Here is a 22,345-nt window from a genome sequence, read left to right as displayed (position 1 = left end):
CGCGATCTCAGCTCACCACAACCTCCGCCTCCTGGGTTCAAGCCATTCCCCTGCCTCAGCCTCCCAAGTAGCTGGGATTACAGGCGTGCACCACTATGCCTGGCTAATTTTTGTATTTTTAGTAGACATGGGGTTTCACCATATTGGCCAGGCTGGTCTCGAACGCCTGACCTCAAGCAATTCACCCGCCTCGGCCTCCCAAAGTGCTGAGATTACAGACACAAGCCGCTGTGCCCGGCCCACAGGGCTTTGAAATGATTCCAGACACTTCCACACCTCCACAGGTTGCTACGTGAGTGACGCGTTTTGCTGCACTAAGAACCTGGTGTGCCCCTTCTTCCCTGGAGAATGTGGCCTCACCCCTTATCAGACTCCATCTGCGAGCTCCTCACGACTGGACTTCCAAACACATGCAGACCTGCAAGTGGGACGGACCCCTTGGGAGCTCTGGCTGTGGCCGGCTGCACCCTTGGCCTCTTCTCCCAAGGCTGGGAGCTCCAGCTGTGACAGGTCACCCCGCCAGCCTTGGAGCTACTCTCAGAAGCCTCTGGCCAATGCTGGCACTGCCTTCTAGGGACCAGGGACCTTACAGCACTTCCGAGAACAGCTGGTAGAAGGTGCACCTCAAACTGAGGCCTGCTTCCATCCCAAGTGAGCAAGTAGGCCTTGATCATTCTGGAACTCACTCACTGCGGGGTTAATGGGCTTCGTCTGTCGAGTGTATTCTCTGTGAGGTTTGATCTCATTCTCTCCCTGTTTAAGCACTGGGAACCTAAGGAAAAAAAATCTTTGTGTAGCAATAAACTGTGATTTGTGAAATTGTACTTTCATCATTTCCTTATTGTAACCACACAAAAACGAGCCCTAACCCCCAATGTATTTCTTTCATGTGCATGTGTGTGTGTGTGTCTCGCTCTGTCACTCAGGCTGGAGTGCAGTGGTGTCATCTTGGCTCTCTGCAACCTCTGCCTCCCGGGCTCAAGCAATTCTCCTGCCTCAGCCTCCCAAGTAGCTGGGACTACATGCGTACGCCACCGTGCCTGGCAAATTTTTGTATTTTTTTTGTAGATAAGGTTTCCCCATGTTGCCCAGACTGTTCTTGAACTCTTGGACTCAAGTGATCCTCCTGCCTCAGCCTCCCAAAGTGCTGGGATCAAAGGCATGAGCCAGCCTGTGTATTTCAAGGTAGGGCCTTTAAGGAGGTAATTCAGGTTAAATGGGTCCTAAGGGTGGGGCCCAGACCCAATATGACCGGTGTCCTTATAAGAGAAAGAGAGACACAAGGAGTGCACATGCCCAGAGGAAAGGCCGGGTGAGGACACGGCCGGGAGACAGCCACCTGCAAACCAGAGAGGCCGCAGAGGAAACCAACGCTGCTGGCACCCTGATCTTGGACTTCCAGCCTCCAGAACTGTGAGGAAGGTATCTCTGTGGGTTAAGTCACCCAGTGTATGGTATTTTGTTAGGGCAGCCAGAGCTGACAGAATGGCCTTGAGCCCGCCACCACTCAGAGTGTGATCTGGGGACTGGCAGCATTCGCATCACCAGGATCTTGTGAGAAATTCACAGTCCCTGGCCCCATCCCAGCCTTGCTCAGCCCGAATGTGCATTTTGGCAAGCTCCTCCCTCCTTCCCACGGATGGGGTGGAGGTCACCACCAGGCCCTGGCTGTCAGCATCTCTGCGTATATGAGACATCCTAGCAGAAGCAGCCAACACAAAACAGTCCAGAGCCTGAAAGATGGTTTTCAATGTTTTATTTCACAAATTGTTCAGATTTGTTCATAAAAGATATGTTACAGGAACATTTTAGAAATCAAACCAGTTTTACTGCAACAATTGCAACAACGTGGCCCCTGTTCATGCAAAGCACAAAAAACATTTACAATAAAACTTTGTACACAGGAAGTAGCAAAATACATCATTTTTCATAGAAAAAAGCACACACGTAAACTGCGGGCTGAGTGAGCCTACAGACAATATGAGAAACCAGCACACGCTTTGGAATACGGTAGGGCAAAACTCCTAAGGAAGCCGAAAATGTTCATTCTGGGGGCAGGAGAGCCAGGAACGCCGTTGGCTTGGTACAAGATCTTTTTAAACACAGGGTAAGTGTTGGTAGCATGAGGGGCCTCTGTTCCACACACAGGAGAGGTGGTGCTAGGGACAGGGCTTATGATTTATAGTCTTGTTTCCATTTTGGAAGACAAATATTCCAGTTTCAAAATGTTTGTGGGGATGATAAAGACAGCCAGGTCCATGGCCGGGCGTGGTGGCTCATGCCTGTAATCCCAGCACTTTGGGAGGCCGAGGTGGGTGGATCACCTGAGGTAAGGAGTTCGAGACCAGCCTGGCCAACATAATGAAACCCCATCTCTACTAAAAATACAAAAATTACCCGGGCATGGTGGCTCACGCCTGTAGTCCCAGCTACTTGGGAGGCTGAAGCACGAGAATCGCTTGAACCCGGGAGGTGCAGTCGCAATGAGCGGAGATCACGCCACTGCACTCTAGCCTGGGCAACAGAGTGAAACTTGGTCTCAAAAAAAAAAAGACAGCCAGGTCCTGCTCTAGGCAAGGACTTTCTATCCTGCTAGGAAGGCCCAGTGAAGGAGGCGTTAAGGAACCCGGGGACTTTATTTTTAAATGATGGGGTCAACTCACACTGGAAGTTTCAAGTCTCCCTTGAGTGGGATGCTTTGGCAGCGAGCCCACTGGGATTGTCCTGGACTCTTCACTAATTCTGCAAACCCCACAAGGCGATCTAATTTATCTTGCAGACAGAGACACAGCCACAGCCACAAAAGTCCAGCAGCAGAGCACCGAGCACCCAGAAGTTTCCCAGATGTTTGGTGGTAACTGGACTCATGACCTGACAGGTTGACCAAATTCTTCCTCTCTGACATTTGGGGCTGAAGAGTCAGTACCTATGAATTACTACTAGACTACAATGCACAAAGCACATAGTCCTGTGAATTTTAGCTCAGTCAAGCTAAGAGTTGAACTGCTTTTTATCAACTCCTTAAAGGGGTGGGTTTTTGTTTTTGTTTTTTGTTTTGTTTTTAAACCTATTTACCTTCAGATTCTGCATTTATTAGAAAGGCAATCAAAGAAAGAAGGCATCACCTAGGTGCCCAGGTAGAAATTCTTGTCCAGTCTACAGTATCTTAGTTTTTGACTTTCTCCTAGTTCTTTCACCTAAGAAATATTTTGAATCAAATTTGAAACTAGCATTCGCCAAAGTGATCTATTGGCTGGCCCGGTGGTAGAGAGTGGAATTTTCACCTTCCGCAAAAAAATGCTATTTACAAAAGGGTATTTCATTTCACTGTGGGCTTTTGGTCTGGGCTCATGAAGCACTTTTATAGAGTGATGGCAGCCAGGGTATACTACACTCCTTGGCGCCTCGGGAACGTTTGGCAAAAGTCATTTCACGAAAACAGGAAAAGAGATCCTTCTAGTGTATTCCCATCTCTCGCTGTCATGAGGCCACAGACGGTTTCTTAACCACAAACTGAGCTGCTAACCTCGGTGAGGAATGTACCAACGACTCCATTCCTCCCACGCCTGAAAAAATAGGTCATCGGGTGTGTGGGGAATCTGCACATGTAATTGTCATTTTTTAAAAGCAGCAAAGAGCAGGCCTTCTTTGGTTGTTCTCGGACATCTCATCTCAGTGGAACCTTACGAGACCAGGAGTTAAGACGTGGGCTTCAAACAGGATCGCTTGCAAAGAAGAGTCCTGGGTGTGAACCAGGACGTGTAAACCAGTCCGAGGCAGGGCGGGAGCCACAACGGGTAGCGGGTAAAGAAAGGGTCCCAATCCTTAGTCCTCAATGGGACCAAAGGTCACGGCAGAAAACAGGTGGGCCATAAAGACGAAGGGCCTGACAAAGACAAGATACATCTCTGAAGTGACTGCTGAACTCTATATAAACCAGCACTGCTGTGTATAGAGCCATCCTGAATGCGGCCATTGAAGGGGGCCCGTGGCAGGCCGCCAGCAAGGACACGTGCCAGGGCGGAGCCGGGGTCTCTCATACCCCCAGCCCTCTTATTCTAGCCCATTTGTCTGTCTGACCAGCAAACATTAAAACCATTTTTCTCTATTGGTAGGGACGGACTGTGTTTTTTATTTTTAAATAACTACCTTCTACTTCATTCCTGAAACTCATTGGCGCTTGTTCGAAAGGCCTCTTCTGACGCCGTGAATGCTTCACAATTGCAAGCTCCAGATGGTTTGTTCTCTTGGCAGGGAGGTTGAAACCAACTTCTTCCACCAACAGAAGAACACATAGCAAGGAACATTTTGGGCAACTGTCCCCTTTAAGAGACAGATCAGATCTCTAAAGGAGAGAGGGCGTCCAGATGGAGACCCCCGGGCCCCAGCAGGATCGGGCACCAGGGGGTCTGGCTGAGCACCCTGGGATGCTGTTGCTTCAGTGAGGGCATGAGATGTCACCTCACCCACAGGCCACAAAATGATGGACACTGAACATCAGTCAAAGGAAGTTTCCTGACTCTCCATATACCCCTCCCCGCAATGACAAAATAAAAATAAAAGCAAAATCCCGAAGCCCTCTTGAAGACGCCCCTTCTCCCCCGGTGCTGGAAATTCACTGCCTGACAGCAAAGATCCGGAAGGCCTTTCCATCCCGAGGAGTCCCCAGGCTGAAAAAGAAGAAAGAGGGCCCATTACTGAGAGATCCGGAGGGCCTCCTGCAGGGACTCTGGCGGGGCAGGGAGACCTGGGTGCCTCCTGCTTGCTCCCGCAGTGGACGAGCCATGGCCAAGGGACACTTCCTCGCAGCCACCAGAAACAGAGCCTGACTTGAGTTGAGAACAGCTGGCAAATCCCATTTTCTTTGCACGTGAGCATCCATCTGATTCTAGGTCAAGGCTGTTAAGTTATTTCCTTTTAACTCAGGGATTTGCTGGCCCCAGTCTGTCTGGATTGGACTCACCCTCCAAGAATTCTGCTTGGTTTCACTACCACCTGTCAACCGGAACAGTGGTGTCTTGGGAGAGATTAACAGGTGCTATCTCAGCACTACTGCATGCGCCAGGTACTTCACCACCTTCCACCTTCCTCCTGAGGGAGCTGTTATCCCTCGTTCACAGGGGAGGAAACGGAGACACCAGGAAATAAAGTGATTTACCCAGGGTCCCACGGCTAGTAAAAACTGCCCTCTCACAAGAGGAGTTAAATCCTTCAGCTAATCAAAAATGGTTTTTAAAAAAGAGCTTTAGGCCAGGCGCGGTGGCTCACATCTGTAACCCTAGCACTTTGGGAGCGAGGCGGGTGGATCACCTGAGGTCAGGAGTTCGAGACCAGCCTGGCCAACATGTTCAAACCACGTCTCTATGAGAAAAACAAAAATCAGCTGGGTATTGTGGCAGGCGCCTGTAATCCCAGCTACTTGGGAGGCTGAGGCAGGAGAATCACTTGAATCCGGGAGGTGGAGGTTGCAGTGAGCTGAGATCACGCCACTGCACTCCAGCCTGGGGGACCAAAAAAAAGAGCTTTATTGGTCAGGTGTGGTGGCTCACACCTGGAATCCCAGCACTTTGGGAGGCTGAGGCAGGTGGATCACTTGAGGTCTGGAGTTCGAGACCAGTCTGGCCAACATGGTGAAACCTTGCCTCTACAAAAAATTAGCCAGGCATGATGGTGTGCACCTGTAATCCCAGCTAGTTGGAGGTTGAGGCAGGTAAATCACTTGAACCTGGGAGGTGGAGCCAAGATTCTGCCACTGCACTCCAGGCTGGGCAACAGAGTGAGACTGTTTCAAAAAAAAAAAACCAAACCAGCTTTACTAAGTTTAACATACCATGTAAACTCATCCTTTCTAAGTGTACAGTTGAATGGTTTTTAGAGATTTTATAGGGTTGTGCAATCATCTCCACAATCCAGTGTTAGATAATTTTTAAAAACTGTTTTAGACACAAGGTCTGTCACCCAGGCCAGAGTGCAGTGGCTTGATCGTGGCTTACTTCGGCCTTGACCTCCTGGGCTCAAGTGATCCTCCCTCCTCAGCCTCCTGAGTAGCATGTCACCATGCCTGATTGATATATTTTATTTTTTGTACAGATGGAGTCTCACTATTTTGCCCAGGCTAGTCTCAAACTCCTGGGCCCAAGTGATCCTCCTGCCTCAGCCTCCCAAAGTGCTGGGATTATGGGTGTGAGCCACCGTGCCTGGCCTAATGGTGTCTTTTAAGGCATAAAAGTTTTAAACTTTGATAGAATTCAATTTATCAATTTGTTTTCATTTATAGATTGTGCTTTTGGCATCATATCTAGCAAACCATTCAAGGTCATGAAGGATTTATACTTGTTTTCTTAGACTTCTGTAATTTTTAGCTCTTATATTTCAGCCTTGGATCCATTTTGAGTTAATTTTTATATATGGTGTGAGGCAAAGGTCCAACATCACAGTTTTACATGTAAATATCTAATTGCCGTTGCATCATTTGTTGAGAAACTATTCTCTGCCCACTGAATGGTCTTGGCACCGATGTCAAAACCAATTGACTGGAAGTGCGATGGTTTATTTTATGGACTTCCAATCATGTTTTAATTTTTTTTTATTTTACCTTTTTTTGAAACCGAGTCTCGCTCTGTCACCCAGGCTGGAGTACAGTGGTACAATCTTGGTTCACTGCAACCTCTGTCTCCCAGGTTCAAGCGATTCTCTGGCCTCAGCCTCCCAAGTAGCTGGGATTACAGGTGCAGGCCACCATGCGGGGCTAATTTTTGTATTTTTAGCAGAGATGGGGTTTTGCCATGTTGGCCAGGCTGGTCTGGAACTCCTGACTTCATGATCCTCCTGCATTGGCCTCCCAAAGTGCTGGGATTTCAGGCGTGAGCTACCGTACCAGGCCCAATCATGTTCTCTTCATCTCTGTGTCTGTCCTGATATCAGCACCACCATCTTGATTATTGTCGTTGTATAGGATGTTTCAGAATTGGGAAGCCTAAATGCCCCCTCCCGCTTTGCTCTTCTTGCTGTGGGCACAGCCTTCTAGAACACCAGGGACGCCTGGGAGCCTACCAAGGGCCACCACGGCTGTCTCATTCTCTAGATCCTCCCCTATTTTCTGCCCCAGATGATAACCGCACCTTTGGACCAACTGGCCTTCCTGTGTCTTGGCCACCAGGTTTGATACTGTTCCTGACAATGGCCAGAGGTGTGTGGTTTTCCTCGCTCTGCTTCAAATCAAGAGAGCTGCTTGTTGGCACAGCCCCACCCTAGCAGAACTTCCAGCCACAGGAGCTGGTGGGGGTGAACAGGAGCGTTCCCAGGCTCAGACACCATAGATCCCTCTGTTCTTATCCGAGGTCCACATTTTTTTGAACAAACACCTCCCTGTTCGTTGTATGCCTCTGTGGTGTGTTTCTGGAGTCCTGAAACAGCTGTTTTTGAACACTGCTTTTGGGAATAAGATTTCCCATGCATCCTGGTTCGGCATTCTGCAAATCTCACCTCTGGAGCACGTCTTCCAGATGTGACTCTCCATCCCTACACTAACGTTTAGTAACTGTGTGATGGTGGGCAAGTCACTAAGTCTCTTTGGGCTTATTTTTTATTTTTTTTATTTTAAGACGGAGTCTCGCCCTGTCGCCCAGGCTGGAGTGCAACGGTGCTATCTTGGCTCACTGCAACCTCCGCCTCCCAGGTTCAAGCGATTCTCCTGCCTCAGCCTCCCAAGTAGCTGGAATTACAGGCATGCGCCACCACACCCAGCTAATTTTTGTATTTTTAGTAGAGACGGGGTTTCACCATATTGGCCAGGCTGGTCTCGAACACCTGACCTCATGATCTGCCTGCCTCGGCCTCCCAAAGTGCTGGGATTATAGGCGTGAGCCACCGCACCCGGCCTTGTCTCTTTGGGCTTCTAAGGATACTTTCTGGAATGTTCTGTGACAGTGCCAATGTTTGGGGGTACCTGGGTTGTTGGGGGAAGTACAGAAAGGGGCCAGGCTGGAGAGGAGATGTGGAAGGTGGGAGGAGGGGAGTGTTAAATTGACGGGAGGCCATTGTTTTGGACTGGGCTAGGCCCAACAGACCAAACCAAATCAGATCGGAGTCGCCCTGCTAGGTGCCACTTCATCAAACTGAACTTAGAAATGGGCTGGTTTTAGGCCAGTCACAGTGGATCATTCCTGTAATCCCAGCACTTTGGGAGGCTGAGGTGGGCAGATCATTTGAAGTCAGGAGTTCGAGATCAGCCTGCTCAATGCAGTGAAACCCTTACTAAAAATATAAAAATTAGCTGGGTGTGGTGGCAGGCGCCAGTAATCCCAGCTACTCGGGAGGGTGAGGCAGGAGAATCGCTTGAACCCAGGAGGTGGAGGTTGCGGTGAGCGAGATCACGCCACTGCACTCCAGCCTGGGCAACAGAGTGAGACTCTGTCTCAAAAAAAAAAAAAAAAAAAAAGCAATGGGCCAACTTTCCAAAAAATAGGAGATACACAGCAGCAACCAATCAAAAGGGCCCCAGTCCATCTGAGCCAGCAGGATAGTGTGGCCTCCCTGCTTTAATTGTACAAGGAAAGTAACTGGGACGACCCATCCGAATTTTGTTGTTTCTTTTTTTTTGAGATGGAGTCTCACTCTGTCACCCAGGCTGTAGTGCAGTGGCGCAATCTCTGCTCACTGCAACCTCCGCCTCCTGGGTTCACGCCATTCTCCTACCTCAGCCTCCCGAGTAGCTGGGACTACAGGCGTCCATCACCACGCCTGGCTAATATTTTTGTGTTTTTAGTAGTGACGGGGTTTCACCTTGTTAGCTAGGGTAGTCTCGATCTCCTGACCTCACGATCCGCCCTCCTCGGCCTCCCAAAGTGCTGGGATTACAGGCGTGAGCCACTGCGCCTGGCCTGTTCATTGTTTGTACTCTCTGCATGCAGCCTTTGCTGACTCTAAAACCTCCCCTCGCTGCTCAGTTCATGGAAGCACCTTTCTATTCTGTACATGGGATATTGCCTGATACATGAATTGCTAATAAAAGCCGATAAGATCTTGCAAACTTGCATTTGTTGGAATTTTGTTCTAGAAGGCAGCATGGCCCCTTGTAGACCCCAAAGCATTGTTCACAATGTGCAACCAGGGCCAGGCATGGTGGCTCACACCTGTCATCCCAGCACTTTGAGAGGTCGAGGCAGGCGGATCACTTGAGATCAGGAGTTCAAGACCAGCATGGCCAACATGGTGAAACCCCATCGCTACCAAAAATACAAAAACAAAAATTAGCTGGGTGTGGTGGCAGGTGCCTGTAATCCCAGCTATTTGGGAGGCTGAGGCAGGAGAATCATTTGAACCCAGGAGGTGGAGGTTGCAATGAGCCGAGATCACGCCACTGCACTCCAGCCTGGGCGACACAGTGAGACTGTCAAAAAAAAAAAAAAAAAAGTGCAACCAGGACAGTTCTTTCCACATCAAAATTCAAATGGAAAAGACTAATCATAGCTGCACATTTTAGTTTTTGAATACACAATCCTTAAGGCAAAAAACACTCTCCCTCTCAACCCTGTCTTTCTACACCAAGTTCTCCCCAGGGGAGAGATGTTTAGATCTTATGCAGATGTAAACAATTATTATATTTTTTCCCTCACCCATTTTTTCACACAAATATTATATACATACTACCAAAGACATACCACTCTGTACTTTGCTTTTTTAGCTTAATAATATATCTTGGGATTTGTTGCTTTACTATACAGAAAGAACTCATGCTTTTTATCCACTGCATAGTATTCCATTGTAATAAAGTGTTATATTTAACTGGGTCCCTATTGGTGGACATTTAGTTCTTTCTAATCTTTTGTGTGTGTGTGTGTGAGTGCAGTGACACCATCATGATTCACTGCAGCCTCAACCTGCTGGGCTCAAGTGATACTCCCACCTCAGCCTCCCCAGTAGCTGGGACCACAGGTGCATATCACCATTCCTGGTTAATTTTTGTATTTTTTAGAGATGGGATTTCACCATGCTGCCCAGGCTGGTCTCGAACTCCTGGGGTCAAGCAATCCTTCCGTCTCAGCCTCCCAAAGTGCCCGGATTATAGGCACGAGCCACTGAGCCCGTGTTTTCTGATTTTTTACCTTTGCAAACAATGTCATTGTTGTCCATGGGACTTTTTGCTTTTGTGTGAGGGTGCCTGAGAGTGAGCGCCTAAGAGTGGAATTGCTGGACCAAAGGACGTGCATTTGTATCTTGACAGCTGCCAACCTGCCCTGCATAAAGATAACACCTGCAGACTCCCCGGACAATGACAACAGGGCTGTGTGATGCCTCCCAGCACCGTGTGATGTCTTGCTTTTGGTTCTTGACCAATAGAAGGTAGGGAGTGGCATCCAGATATCATTTTCATTTGCATCTTGCTCATGATGAAAGAGTTTGAGCATAAGATTAACAGCCTAGTCATCATTTATGGGCAGGGTTTCCTTTAGGATTCCCACTCCAAACAAAGAGAGCCCCCAGATTGGAAACTGCCAGACTAGCCAGGAGACCCCGGCCCTCTCAGACTGCTCGGTAAGATCTGCAATCCTCCGAGAGCAGGCTGCTTGGAATTCCTGGTTGTTTTTTCAGCCCTTCTCCATGGCAGCTTCACGCTTTTGGCTACCCTGGAATTGAACTTTTGAAATGTGTATCAGATGGGAGCACTCGGAGAGATGGAGCTGCAAAGAAATGCCAAGAGCCAAGACCCAGGCAGAACACTTGGCCGCAGGTGGCTCCGGACCAAGAGGAGGAGACAGAGTGGCCAGGGGCTGGGGTGACCCTGGCGGTCCTGCTGGTTTCTGGAAAGCTCAGATTCCAGGGCCCTCCTCAGCCCTTGGGGGATGTAAGATTTCCCTGAATTCTCTGTCCAAATGAATATCCTGGGAGAACCAACCAGGGCCACAAGTTACTGTGGTTATTCTGCATGGGGTGCAAGCCATGTCAGGGAAAATTACCAGGGGTCTGTGTCCCTTCTGACTTACTATGGGTCTGTAGAGTCTATGGATGGTGCAGTGGGTTCTCATGTTCTCAGGGCCCCGAACAACCAAGGGACAAGGGAACCATTCAGGCTGCTGTCCAGATGTGGACACTGCCAGCCCAAGGGCCCTGGGTGTCTTGCCTGGACAACCATGCACCCCATTAAACAACCTGCTCACCTTGGAGGTAAGAGCAGGCCCCGACAAGCTGGGCAAGTATTTCCTAACACATCAAAGAATGTGCTGACACCGCCCAGGATGCCACCATGCAACTGGCAGCATCAACTGTTGGTGCCATCCACCGCCACAGGTAAAAATTCCCGCAGGTTTGGGCGCCAAGAAAAATTCCCCACCTTCAGTGTCCCCAGTTGTTCATGCCTCAAGCAGTTATTAAGGTCTAGGTATGCTGGGGAAGTTGGTAGTTGTACGTGTCTGATGAACAACAAGTGTGGCTCGATAATTATAAAATACCCTTCCCACCCTTCTTTCCCAAATCTTGCCCTCTGATTCTCTTTTTGGATTAGCTTGTAACTCCCATACATGCCTGAAGGAGTATAAATTGCTGCAGTATTTCTGGGTAATTTTCATAAAAGATATTGGACTTTTTATCAAGTGTATCAAGCAACTTTCATAAAGAGCACTAAACAACTGTGATAAAGGGTATTAAAAATCCCTCAGGCAGGGCACAGTGGCTCACGCCTGTAGTCTCAGCACTTTGGGAGGCTAAGGTAGGCGATTGCTTGAACCCACGAGTTTGAGACCAGCTTGGGCGACATAGTGAGACCCTGTCTCCACAAAAATAAAAAAATTAGCCAGATGTGGTGATGTACACCTGTGGTCCCAGCAACCCGGGAGGCTGAGGTGGGAGGACTGCTTGAGTCCAGGAGTGCAATGGTGCAATCACGACTCACTGCAGTTGAGGCTGCAGTGAGCCCAGGAGTACAATGGTGCAGTCACAGCTCACTGCAGTTGAGGCCTGCAGTTGAGGCTGCAGGGTCTCACTTATGTTGCCCAGGCTGGAGTGCAGTGGTGCAACTGGGTAACATAAGTGAGAAATAAAAGCCCTCAACCAGCTCTGAACCAATTGCTGAACTTAGCAAAGTCTCATTCAACCAGTGTTTACTGAGCACCTGCTATGTGCCAAGTGCTGGGCAGCATCAGGGATGTGGGGTTAACAAGACCAATGAAGCTCTTGCCCTCAGGAAGTTTACAGTCTGGGGTGGGGAGAGAAGTAGCAAAACATGTGCAAGAAACGGTTTCAGAAGGTGATGAGTCAGGGGAAATGACACAGATCCATCAGGGAGCAGGAGGACAAGTGCAGGCTTAATGGTGGAGAACGCTTCCTAGGGAGGGGCCATTTCAGTCTAAACACAGCCCAGGAACGCATGAGAGCCCAGAGGGTACCAGACAACAGGTCCAAAAGCGCTGAGGTGTGCACGGTCTTGCTGCAGTCAGGGACCAGAGAGGCCAGTGAGGTGGAAATGGAGGAGGAAGATACACAGAGAGGGTGGGGAAGCGGGCAAGGGCCGAAGCAGCTGTGGCCTTGAATGGGAGGGGGGCGGATTTGATTCTTAGTACAATGGAAAGCCACTGGCCGGGTAGCCTTACACAGGAGAGGGTTTGCTGACTTTTTTACTTAGCGCAACACTGTGCGTTGCATTAGGACAGCACTTTGGTGGCTATGGCTGTTCTACTAAGAGGAAGTTACCTAAATAAATCGTCAAGAAAGTGCACAGGCTTGCGCAAAAATGTTCTTTCTAGTGTTTATTACAGTGAAAGAAAAAAGGAAACAATCTGAGTGTCAATCAGTGATGATAAATGGATGATGGTCTATCCATGCCTCGGAATCTGTGCAGCCATTGAAACCACGGTGTGGCTAGATAGGCTAGGGCTTGAAGAGCTAGTCACAATCCGACTAACAAAACAATACTAATAGCATAATCCCTTTTTAAAAAGCATGTTTAAGCCGGGTGTGGTGGCTCACGACTGTAATCCCAGCATTTTGGGAGGCCAAGGCAGGCGGATCACCTGAGGTCAGGAGTTCGAGACCAGCTTGGCCAACATGGTGAAACCCCGTCTCTACTAAAAATACAAAAATTAGCCGGGCCTGGTGGTGGGTGCCTGTAATTCCAGCTACTTGGGAGGCTGAGGCATAAGAATCGTTTGAACCTGGGGGGCAGAGGTTGCAACGAGCCGAGGTCACACCACTGCACTCCAGCCTGGGCAAAACAGTGAAACTCTGAAACGCTGTCTCAAACAAACAAACAATAAAAAAAGTGTGTTTATATGTAAACATAGAAGAAACCTGGAAGAAAATACACTGGAATGTTTACAGAGGTTGTTTCGGGGTGTGGGAAGTTGAGTGCTATGAAGGTCTTAAAATTATTTTCACTATATTGTTGAGGTTTCTCTAGTCTTCTTCTTCATTTTTTTTTTTTTCTGAGACGGAGTCTGGCTCTGTCACCCAGGCTGGAGTGCAGTGGTGCCATCTCGGCTCACTGCAAGCTCCGCCTCCCGGGTTCACGCCATTCTGCCGCCTCAGCCTCCCGAGTAGCTGGGACTACAGGCGCCCGCCACCACGCCCAGCTAAGTTTTTTGTATTTTTTAGTAGAGACGGGGTTTCACCGTGTTAGCCAGGATGGTCTCGATCTCCTGACCTCGTGATCCGCCCGCCTCAGCCTCCCAAAGTGCTAGGATTACAGGCTTGAGCCACCGCGCCCAGCCTCTCTAGTCTTCTTTTTGAGACCTGGTCTTGCTCTGTCGCCCAGGCTGGAGTGCAGTGGTGCAATCTCCACTCACTGTAGCCTCCTCCACCTCCTGGGTTCAATCAATTCTCCTACCTCAGCCTCCCGAGTAGCTGGGACTACAGGTGCATGCCACCATGCCTGGCTAATTTTTTTTTTTTTTTTTTGTATTTTTAGTAGAGACGGGATTTCACCCTGTTGGCCAAGCTGGTCTTGAACTCCTGGCCTCATGTGATCCTCCCACCTTAGCCTCCCAATGTGCTTGGGATTACAGGCATGAGGCACCGCGCCCAGCCTAGAAAGGCCCTTTAAAGGCGAGAGTAAAGGGGAAGGAACTATCCAGGGACTCTCCAAAGAGCTCCCCAGAAGCATGGGGCTCCCTCCTGGAGGCCAGCCAGGGACAGGCACGTGGGGCTGCATTCCCCTCAGTTGCCTTGAAAGTGACCTGGGGAGGAAGAGCTTGCCTTTTGGCATCACCCAACACACAGATGGGATTAAGGAGGGTGGACGGCCGGTTCTGGTTCCAGAGGCAGACGGGAAGCTGCCCCGTGGAGTCCTGAACCCAGCACTAAAAGGATGGCAGAAGAGGAACCCCTGAGTGCTTAGTCTTCTGGCTTTTAAAAAGTGTAATTTCTTTTTAATTATTAAAAAATATCATTTATATGTACATAACTGTCTCTATGAGTGTACATACGTGAACTGTGGACACAGATACTCCCTGACTTACGGTGGGTCACGTCCTGATAAACCCATCGGAAGTCAGAAGTCCACATCAGAAATGCACTGAATACACCTCGCCTCCGTCACAGCTCAGCCTCGCCTACCTTCCATGTGCTCAGGACACTGACCTTAGCCCACAGTTGAGCAAAATCACCTAACACAGGCCTATTTTACAAGGAAGTTAGTATAAAGAATTTTCAATCAAAATGCAAAATTTGAAGTATGGTTTTTGCTGAATACATATGGCTCTCACACCATTATAAAGTTGAAAAGTCGTAAGTTGAACGATCTTAAGTGTCTAGGACTGTCTGTGTATGTGTATGTGTCTGTGTGTGTGTGTCTGTGTATGTTATCTGTGAGTGTGTCTCTCTATATATATAATCTTTTTTTTTAAAGGATTCCAATCCTGGCTGGGCATGGTGGCTCACACCTGTAATCCCAGCACTTTGAGAGGCTGAGGTGGGCGGATCACTTGAGGTCAGGAATTCGAGACCAGCCTGGCCAACATGGTGAAATCCCGTCTCTACTAAACATATATATATATAAAATCAGCCAGGTGTGGTGGCGGGTGCCTGTAATCCCAGCTACTTGGGAGGCTGAGGCAGGAGAATCACTTGAACCCAGGAGGCAGAGGTTGCAGTGAGCTGAGATCGCGCCACTGCACCCCAGCCTGGGTGACAAGAGGGAGACTCCATCTCAAAAAAAAAAAAAAAAAAAAAAAGGATTCCAATCCTGTTCTCCCAGAGTCTCACCCCTCTATTGATCCCTCAGGAAAATTTAAAAGTTAGACAGATACAGGTTTAGCTCTCATCTTTAGGACCTTGGGCTGGTTAACCCTTTTCTCTGAGCCTCAGTTTCCACATCTGTAAACTGGGTTCCTCAAAGTGCCCACTCCTTAGGGACACTGTAAAAAGTCCATGAGCCTCTCCAGGGAGGTACCTGGGCCAGAAGCGAGCATCCAGCAGGTGCTCAGTAGCCGGGAGCTACAAGTGCCATCGCCCCTGCTAGGTTTAAACCTCACCCTCCCTTCAAAGTGGGAATGTGGGCAACGCAGGCTGGGTATGCACACGTGGTGAGTGAACTATCCTCACAAAGCCCACACCCTAGGGAACTGTCAAACCTCTTCATCTCATTTGATGAAATATATCATTATTCTTAGGGGGGAAGTTTCAGACTAGCACATATAATACAATCTCCATTTTGATTTGTATGTGAGTTTTATGTGTACGGGGGAGAAACAGGTCAAGAAAAGTTACAAATCAACAGTTAACTGAGGTTAACAGGGCACCTGTTGGGACTCTTACTTTTTGCTCTCTGGATGTATTATTTAAATAATAAGTATATATTTCTTGTATTGTAAAGACAGGAACAAGTATATCTTGGCATTCAAGGTTCTCCCTGACCCCTTCTTGGGAAGGGTCTGTGCCCCAAGTTCAGTGGCCTGTCCAGGCTGAGGAAGTCAGGAGTGCTGCTTAAAAGCATGGATTCTGGTATAGGCGGCCTAGGTTTGAGTCCCAGCTCTGCCCCTGGTAGGCTGGGTGACCTTGGGCAAGTCGCTTAACCTCTCTGTGCTTCCCTTCCTTTATTGATAAAATAGGAATAATAACAGTTCCTACCTTGCAGGGCTGTTGGGGAATTAGATGTGCTAATGTGTGCAGAGCTGGTGGAAGTTTGGGATACGAGTGGAGGAGGGGAACCTGCCTGTCTGCTATCAGCAGCTCCTCTGCAGAGCAGAGAGAACCTCATGTCCCAGCCTCGGTGCAGCCTGGCTTGGGGGAGAGTGCAGGGCTCCTTAGATCTGGAAATGATAGCTTAGTAGCTTCTGTTTCTCAGGATTTCTAGACACATAGCGAGATCTTCAGTCACCTGACCCTTGAGATTCTCGGCGCTGAGTTGTCTAATACAGTAGCCACCAGCCACGGGTGCTCACTGAAACCCAAAACAGGCTCATCTGAATGGAGATGTGCATAAGTGTGAAACACACACGAGATCTCCAAGATCTTATACCCAAAAAAGAATGTAAATTTCTTATTTCTAATAATAATTTTCTATTGATTACATATTGAAATAATATGGATATATTGGGATAAGTAAAATGCATCCTAAAATTTCCCTTCCATTACTTCTTCCTTTGGCTTCTAGAAACTTTAGAATCCCATGTGTGCTCACATCGTATCTCTACTGCACTTGCCACAGCAGACCACACCCCTGTGAGGACAGGGATTTTTCTCTCTTCTGTTCCCAGCTGTGTCCCCAGTCCCTAGCACAGGGGCTGCCCATAAGTGTTAGATGAATGAATTTGCGATTCAGATGGCTGTCCACCCATATATACCTTTGTATAAAGGTGACATTTTAAAAAATCAAGTGACCAAGAATGCTCACGTCATTGTTGATATATTTCCCAATCTCTTGCAAAATCTGTGTTAAAAAATGGTTCTGGTCTAAGAAAAAATTCTGAACAGACACTCATCCAGATGTCTGGCATTTCCCCAAGAATATTCAGACACCTTCGTCCCAGTATTGAAAGCTCTTCCTCATGTCTTTTCTTTCCTTTGCTACCCAGGCGGGCGGGGGTGAGAGAGCAGGTGCTAGTCTCTTATGTTGCCTCATTTCTGCATGGCTGCCTTTCAAAACGTCCAGGAAGTCCTCTTCTAGAGGAGGATCATTGCTAAACCCAAACCACTGTGAAGCAGAACTGACTTTTGGCCCCGTGTGCTAAGAATCCTGTTTGGGGGTTTTGGTGGTTTGTGTGATTGAAGGATTCCCTACATTTAAAGTACAGTTTGCTGTGAACTGGTCACAGTATATACAACACCTAAGTCTCCCTTGGGACTGCCTGTGACCGCCCCCCCCGCCCCACCCCAGGGCTTAGCAGCCATCAGGGACAGAGCCACCCTCTGGCTCCAGGCTGGGTTTCCACAGGCCCTATTGGGAACAAGCTCCTAGGAAATTTCTCAGCCCCTGCTTTGTGCAGAGATGGTGGCTGAGATCCCACCTAAATAAGGAAAGGACGGGGCATGGCCACACCCAGGTGTCTCTGCAGGGTTCTCTTGGGAGCCATGTCACCAAGGAGTCCCCTCTGGACAGTAAGACTGGCCCTCTCGATGCCTCCCTGAACTGTCCCTCCACAACAGTGACCCCCTGGGCCCTGCTGCTGGCATTGTCATTTCTGCACTGTGTCCTCTCACTAGATGGCAAATCCCATGATGGCAGAGGTCTGCTGTTGTGCTCCCTGTGGGATCCTGGGTGCCAGGGACATCGTCAGCGCTCCCTAAGTGTATGATGCCTGCATGGAGTGAGCGTTGGAAGGATGGAAGCAAGGATGAAAGAACGAATTCCTGGAAGATCCCTGACCCCTCATCCTGAGAGATAAGTCATGTAAGCCATTTCTTAGGATCCAGCCACCTGACCCTATGAGAAAAGAACCATGACATCTTTTGAGGTTGTGGCAACAGGTGCCCCTGGGTTTTATGTCATGCTTACTGTGAGCCACTAGCCGAGGGCTGGGCACACACCCTCTCACATAATTCTCATGGCGACCCATTAGACAGAGGAGCTGCCAAGGCTCAGGGAGACTGCCTGCCCAAGGTGACCCTGCTGGGGAGTGGGGGAGCAGCGTCCCCAGTGCAGTGGGTGCCACGTACTGTCCCGGCCATCAACCTGTTGGGGGCTCCAGTGCTCACTCCCCTTCAGAGCTACGAGTTCTGTGGGCTCGATCATCTGTGCCCTGGGTCCCAGCACAGGTGTGTGATGAATATTCAGTGAATGAATGACTCTTTTTTTTTTTTTTTTTGAGATGGAGTCTCGCTGTCACCCAGGCTGGAGTACAGTGGTGCAATCTCGGCTCACTGCAACCTCCGCCTCCTGGTTTCAAGCGATTCTCCTGCCTCAGACTCCCGAGTAGCTGGCATTACAGGCGTGCACCACCATGCCCAGCTAATTTTTGTATTTTTAGTAGAGACGGGGTTTCACCATGTTGGTCAGGCTGGTCTCAAACTCCTGACCTCAGGTGATCTGCCCGTCTCGGCCTCCCAAAGTACTGGGATTACAGGTGTGAGCCACCACGCCTGGCTGAATGACTCTTAGTTGCAAAATAATATCAGAATCATGGGTATAAAATCTTGAAGATGTGGTATGTGTTTCACACTTATGCACATTTCCAAACGGGCTCAGGATAAGCCCATTTTAGGTCTCAGTGAGCACCCACCACTGGTGGCTACTGTATTGGACAACTCAGCACTGAGAATCTCAAGGGTTGGGTGACTGAAAATCCCTCTATGTGTCCAGAAACCCTAAGAAACAGAAACTATTGAGCTGTTATTTCCACATCTAACAGGCTCTGCACTCTCCCCCAAGCCAGGCTGGAGCAAGGGTGGGACGTGAGTGCTGACTGACTTGTGTCAGGTTTGCCAGGTTCGCGTGACTCTTAGAACGGCAGCTGTCACACTCGAGCATGCAGCACGATGCCCCCGAGGACCTGCTCAGACTCAGGCTGCTGGGCCCCTCGCAGAGATTCTGATTCAGCGGGGCTGGGTGGAGCCAGAGGATGTGCTTTTCCAACAAGCTCTGGGTTGATTTGGACACTGTCAGCCTGGGTACCCCACCTGGAGACCTCCTGCCCTGCCACCACCCCAGGGGGCAGGTAATATTATTCCCCCCTTTATAGGTGAGGAAACTGAGGCACAGAAAAGCTGAACCCAAGCATTATCACAGATGCCAGTCCACAGGACGAAGGAGCAGAGAGTCCCAGGAGGAAGAAAAGCAAAGTCTTAACTCCAGAAATGCTGCAGAAAATCACTAAAATCTTTCTAGAGCGCAGAAGGCACCAGTGACATGTGTGCTTGGGAGGGATGCCTGGAAGACACCTACAAAGACAGCAACAGTGGCGATTTGGGTGGGTGTCACAGGAAGAGAGAAAGACCGACAGCTCCCCACACCCTGGGTGATAGTGGGGCGGGTGGGGAAGCTGCTTTGGGGGCCTTCTCTTGGTCCCTGCCCTCCCCTACCAATGCGGCCCCACAATGAGGCCCCTGTCCCCAGCCCACAGAGCACTGCTATGATGTTCTCATGAATCAACCCGACAGGGAACAAATCCCAGCTGGCTGCGCTGCTCAGGAAGACTGTTTTCTCTTAAAGAGGGTACAAAGAGCTCAATAAATTGATGCCCTGGGATTTCTTTCCAGCCCGGCCAGGAAATTCCTCCTAATCAGCTGCTTCATTTCCCGCCCATTAAATCAGTGGAATTTCCCTTCATTAAGCTTTTCCCAAACAAAGGCCACACGTGCTGAAGGAGAAAACGTGGAAGCTGTCTACTCAGGCTCTTAAGGGCTGCCGATGGCAGAGTCACCGGGCAGGGGTCCCAGGAAAAATGGGCACGATCTGGGTACAAGTGACGCTGTGGCATCTTCACAGACAGGGCAAGCCCACTGCACAACGTGCCCAGGAGGCTGGTGGTGGAAGCAGGGGCCGTGTCCCAGGAGGCAGGAAGGCTTGAGCATCCAGGGGCCCAGGGCAAGTTACAGCCTTGATTTTATTCCTTCTCTAAAGAGCGTCCCTCAAATATGAAATCTTCAACATTGCCCTGTTATGAGCTCACTTGTGGTCCCTCAAAATCTGTATGTGAATGTCCTAACCCTAAAGTGCACCTCAGAATGTGACTGTATTTGAAGATCTTTAAAGAGATAATCACAGCGGCCGAGGGCGGTGGCTCACACCTGTGATCCCGGCACTTTGGGAGGCCAAGCCAGGCAGATCACCTGAGGTCAGGAGTTTGAGACCAGCCTGGCCAACATGGCGAAATCCCATCTCTACTAAAAATACAAAAATTAGCTGGGCACGGTGGCACATACCTGTAATCCCAGCTACTTGGGAGGCTGAGTGCCTTTTCTGAAGGACACTCAGGAAAGGCCCCACTTAGGAATTTCACTTCTAGGGACTTTTTCTGGTCGTTTTTTCTTTTTTTTGAGATAGAGTTTTGCTCTTGTTACCCAGGCTGGAATGCAGTGGTGCAATCCTGGCTCACTACAGCCTCTACCTCCCGGGTTCAAGCGATTCTCCTGCCTCACCTGACCTCAGGTGATCCACCCACCTCTGCCTCCCACAGTGCTGGGATTACAGGCTTGAGTCACCACACCCGGCCCACTTCTAGGGATTTAAGGAAACAGTCACGGTGTGTGCAAACATTCCCGGAGAAGGCTACTTACTAGGGAAGGATATGCCCCCCATGATGGAAAGGACTTACACCAGCTACAAAGAGAAATGCGCTACAGTCACTCACAGTCACTACCAATGACTTATGGTCGTAGATTTCCAGAAACGTATGGTCTCGAGTGGACACACAGAGTAATCAACATAACCCTCATTTGCAGAGTGCTTCTTACTGCCACTTCTTTTTTTTTTTTTTGAGACGGAGTCTCGCTCTGTCGCCCAGGCTGGAGTGCACTGGCGGGATCGCGGCTCACTGCAAGCCCCACCTCCCGGGTTCACGCCATTCTCCTGCCTCAGCCTCCCGAGTAGCTGGGACTACAGGCGCCCGTCACCATGCCCGGCTAATTTTTTGTACTTTTAGTAGAGACAGGGTTTCACCGTGTTAGCCAGGATGGTCTCGATCTCCTGACCTCGTGATCCGCCCACCTCAGCCTCCCAAAGTGCTGGGATTACAGGCGTGAGCCACCGCGCCCAGCCACTGCCACTTCTTACTGGCACTAGGTAGGCACCATTTCCGTTCACCTCCCAACAGCCCTATGGGGCAGGGTCTATTATTATCCCTGTTTCACAGATGAGAAAACTGAGGCTCAAGGAAATCAGGTGGCTTGCTCGGGGCCACAAAGCTGGTAAGAAACAGGGCCCAAGTCTGTTGGCCTCCAGGCTCCCTGATCTTATTTAACTCTATGTAACTATATTATGATGTAGCTTTATATGACTAGTATGTAACTATCATTTGATCCCATTTTTTTGTGGGGAAAAAATGCACACACACACACACACACACAAAGAAAAACAACCGGAAGGACACACGCCAAGAAATCTTAACAGTAAATTCTCCCAGCTGATGAGTTATGGATGATTGTTTATCTTCGGGCTTATCTGATGTTCCTACAGATTCTAAATTTTCTACAAAAACGTTCATTGGTAATAGGAAAAAAAGTTCTTTTTTTTTTTTTTCTTAATCCCAAATGTGATAGTAGGGAAAAGCATTCCCTAGTTTGAAAAACAAAAGAAAGAGAAAAGCAAAGAAGGCTCTTACCTGGGAGTCCTGGTAAGAATTCGTGCAAGTCTAACCGAGTTTTATTTTAAAGGGTAATGACTCTGGGCCTCTTCCCAGGCCCCCTGAGGGACCATTAGCAGCCGGGATTGGGTGTCAAGGGTTGGAGAACACCGCCCTACCTTTCAGACTGAACTCCGTTCCTGAGAGAGCCCACGTAGGTCTTCTTTTTATCCACGGGCATCACGTCCACGTCACCCCCGCTCTCGTTGCTGATGACTCCCGCGTGCACGGCTGTCTTGCAGATGCTTGAGGTCTGGAAGCACAGGAAGGGCTGTGATCAGCGATGGGGATTCCAGCTCATGGGTCAAGCCAGCTGGGGCTCCATCATTCACTGCCAGGTGACCCGGCTGGTGGGGTGTCAATCACATCAACCCCTAGGAAATAATCATCACTACGTTGATTCCTCCGGGGTCTCTCCAGAGAGACTGGACATCATGCATTCATTCATTTGTTCAACAAGTGTTTTCTAAGCACCTATTATATGCCAGGCACGGAATTAGGAACTGGGGGAATTCCGCAGGGAACAAGATAAAGACCTTGCCTTCAGGGAGTCGAGTGAGCAAATAAATAAATACACAAATGAGGTAGCCTCGGCTATGAAGAAAACAAAACCAGTTCACAAGGTTAAATGCCTG

At 49.2% G+C, this 22,345-nt stretch overlaps 1 protein-coding gene across 2 annotated transcripts in view; it reads right to left on the bottom strand.

Moving 5' to 3' along the window:
* Positions 1 to 1,741: 1,741 nt before the first annotated feature.
* Positions 1,742 to 22,345, bottom strand: part of CRISPLD2 (cysteine rich secretory protein LCCL domain containing 2) — a 90,030-nt gene continuing 69,426 nt past the window's right edge. For both annotated transcript variants that reach the window (XM_054452681.2, XM_063654156.1), the window contains exons 14-15: positions 21,830 to 21,963; positions 1,742 to 4,670 (exon numbers count right to left, since the gene is read on the bottom strand). In XM_054452681.2, the coding sequence (XP_054308656.2) occupies positions 4,616 to 4,670; positions 21,830 to 21,963 (189 nt within the window). In that variant the 3' untranslated portion in view covers positions 1,742 to 4,615. The remainder of the gene's footprint in view (positions 4,671 to 21,829; positions 21,964 to 22,345) is intronic.

The sequence above is a fragment of the Pongo pygmaeus genome, chromosome 18 (assembly GCF_028885625.2).
Source record: "Pongo pygmaeus isolate AG05252 chromosome 18, NHGRI_mPonPyg2-v2.0_pri, whole genome shotgun sequence".
In the NCBI taxonomy this organism is placed as follows: domain Eukaryota; kingdom Metazoa; phylum Chordata; class Mammalia; order Primates; family Hominidae; genus Pongo; species Pongo pygmaeus.
The sequence above is the reverse complement of the archived record's forward strand: the minus strand, read 5'-3'. Positions and strand labels throughout refer to the sequence as shown.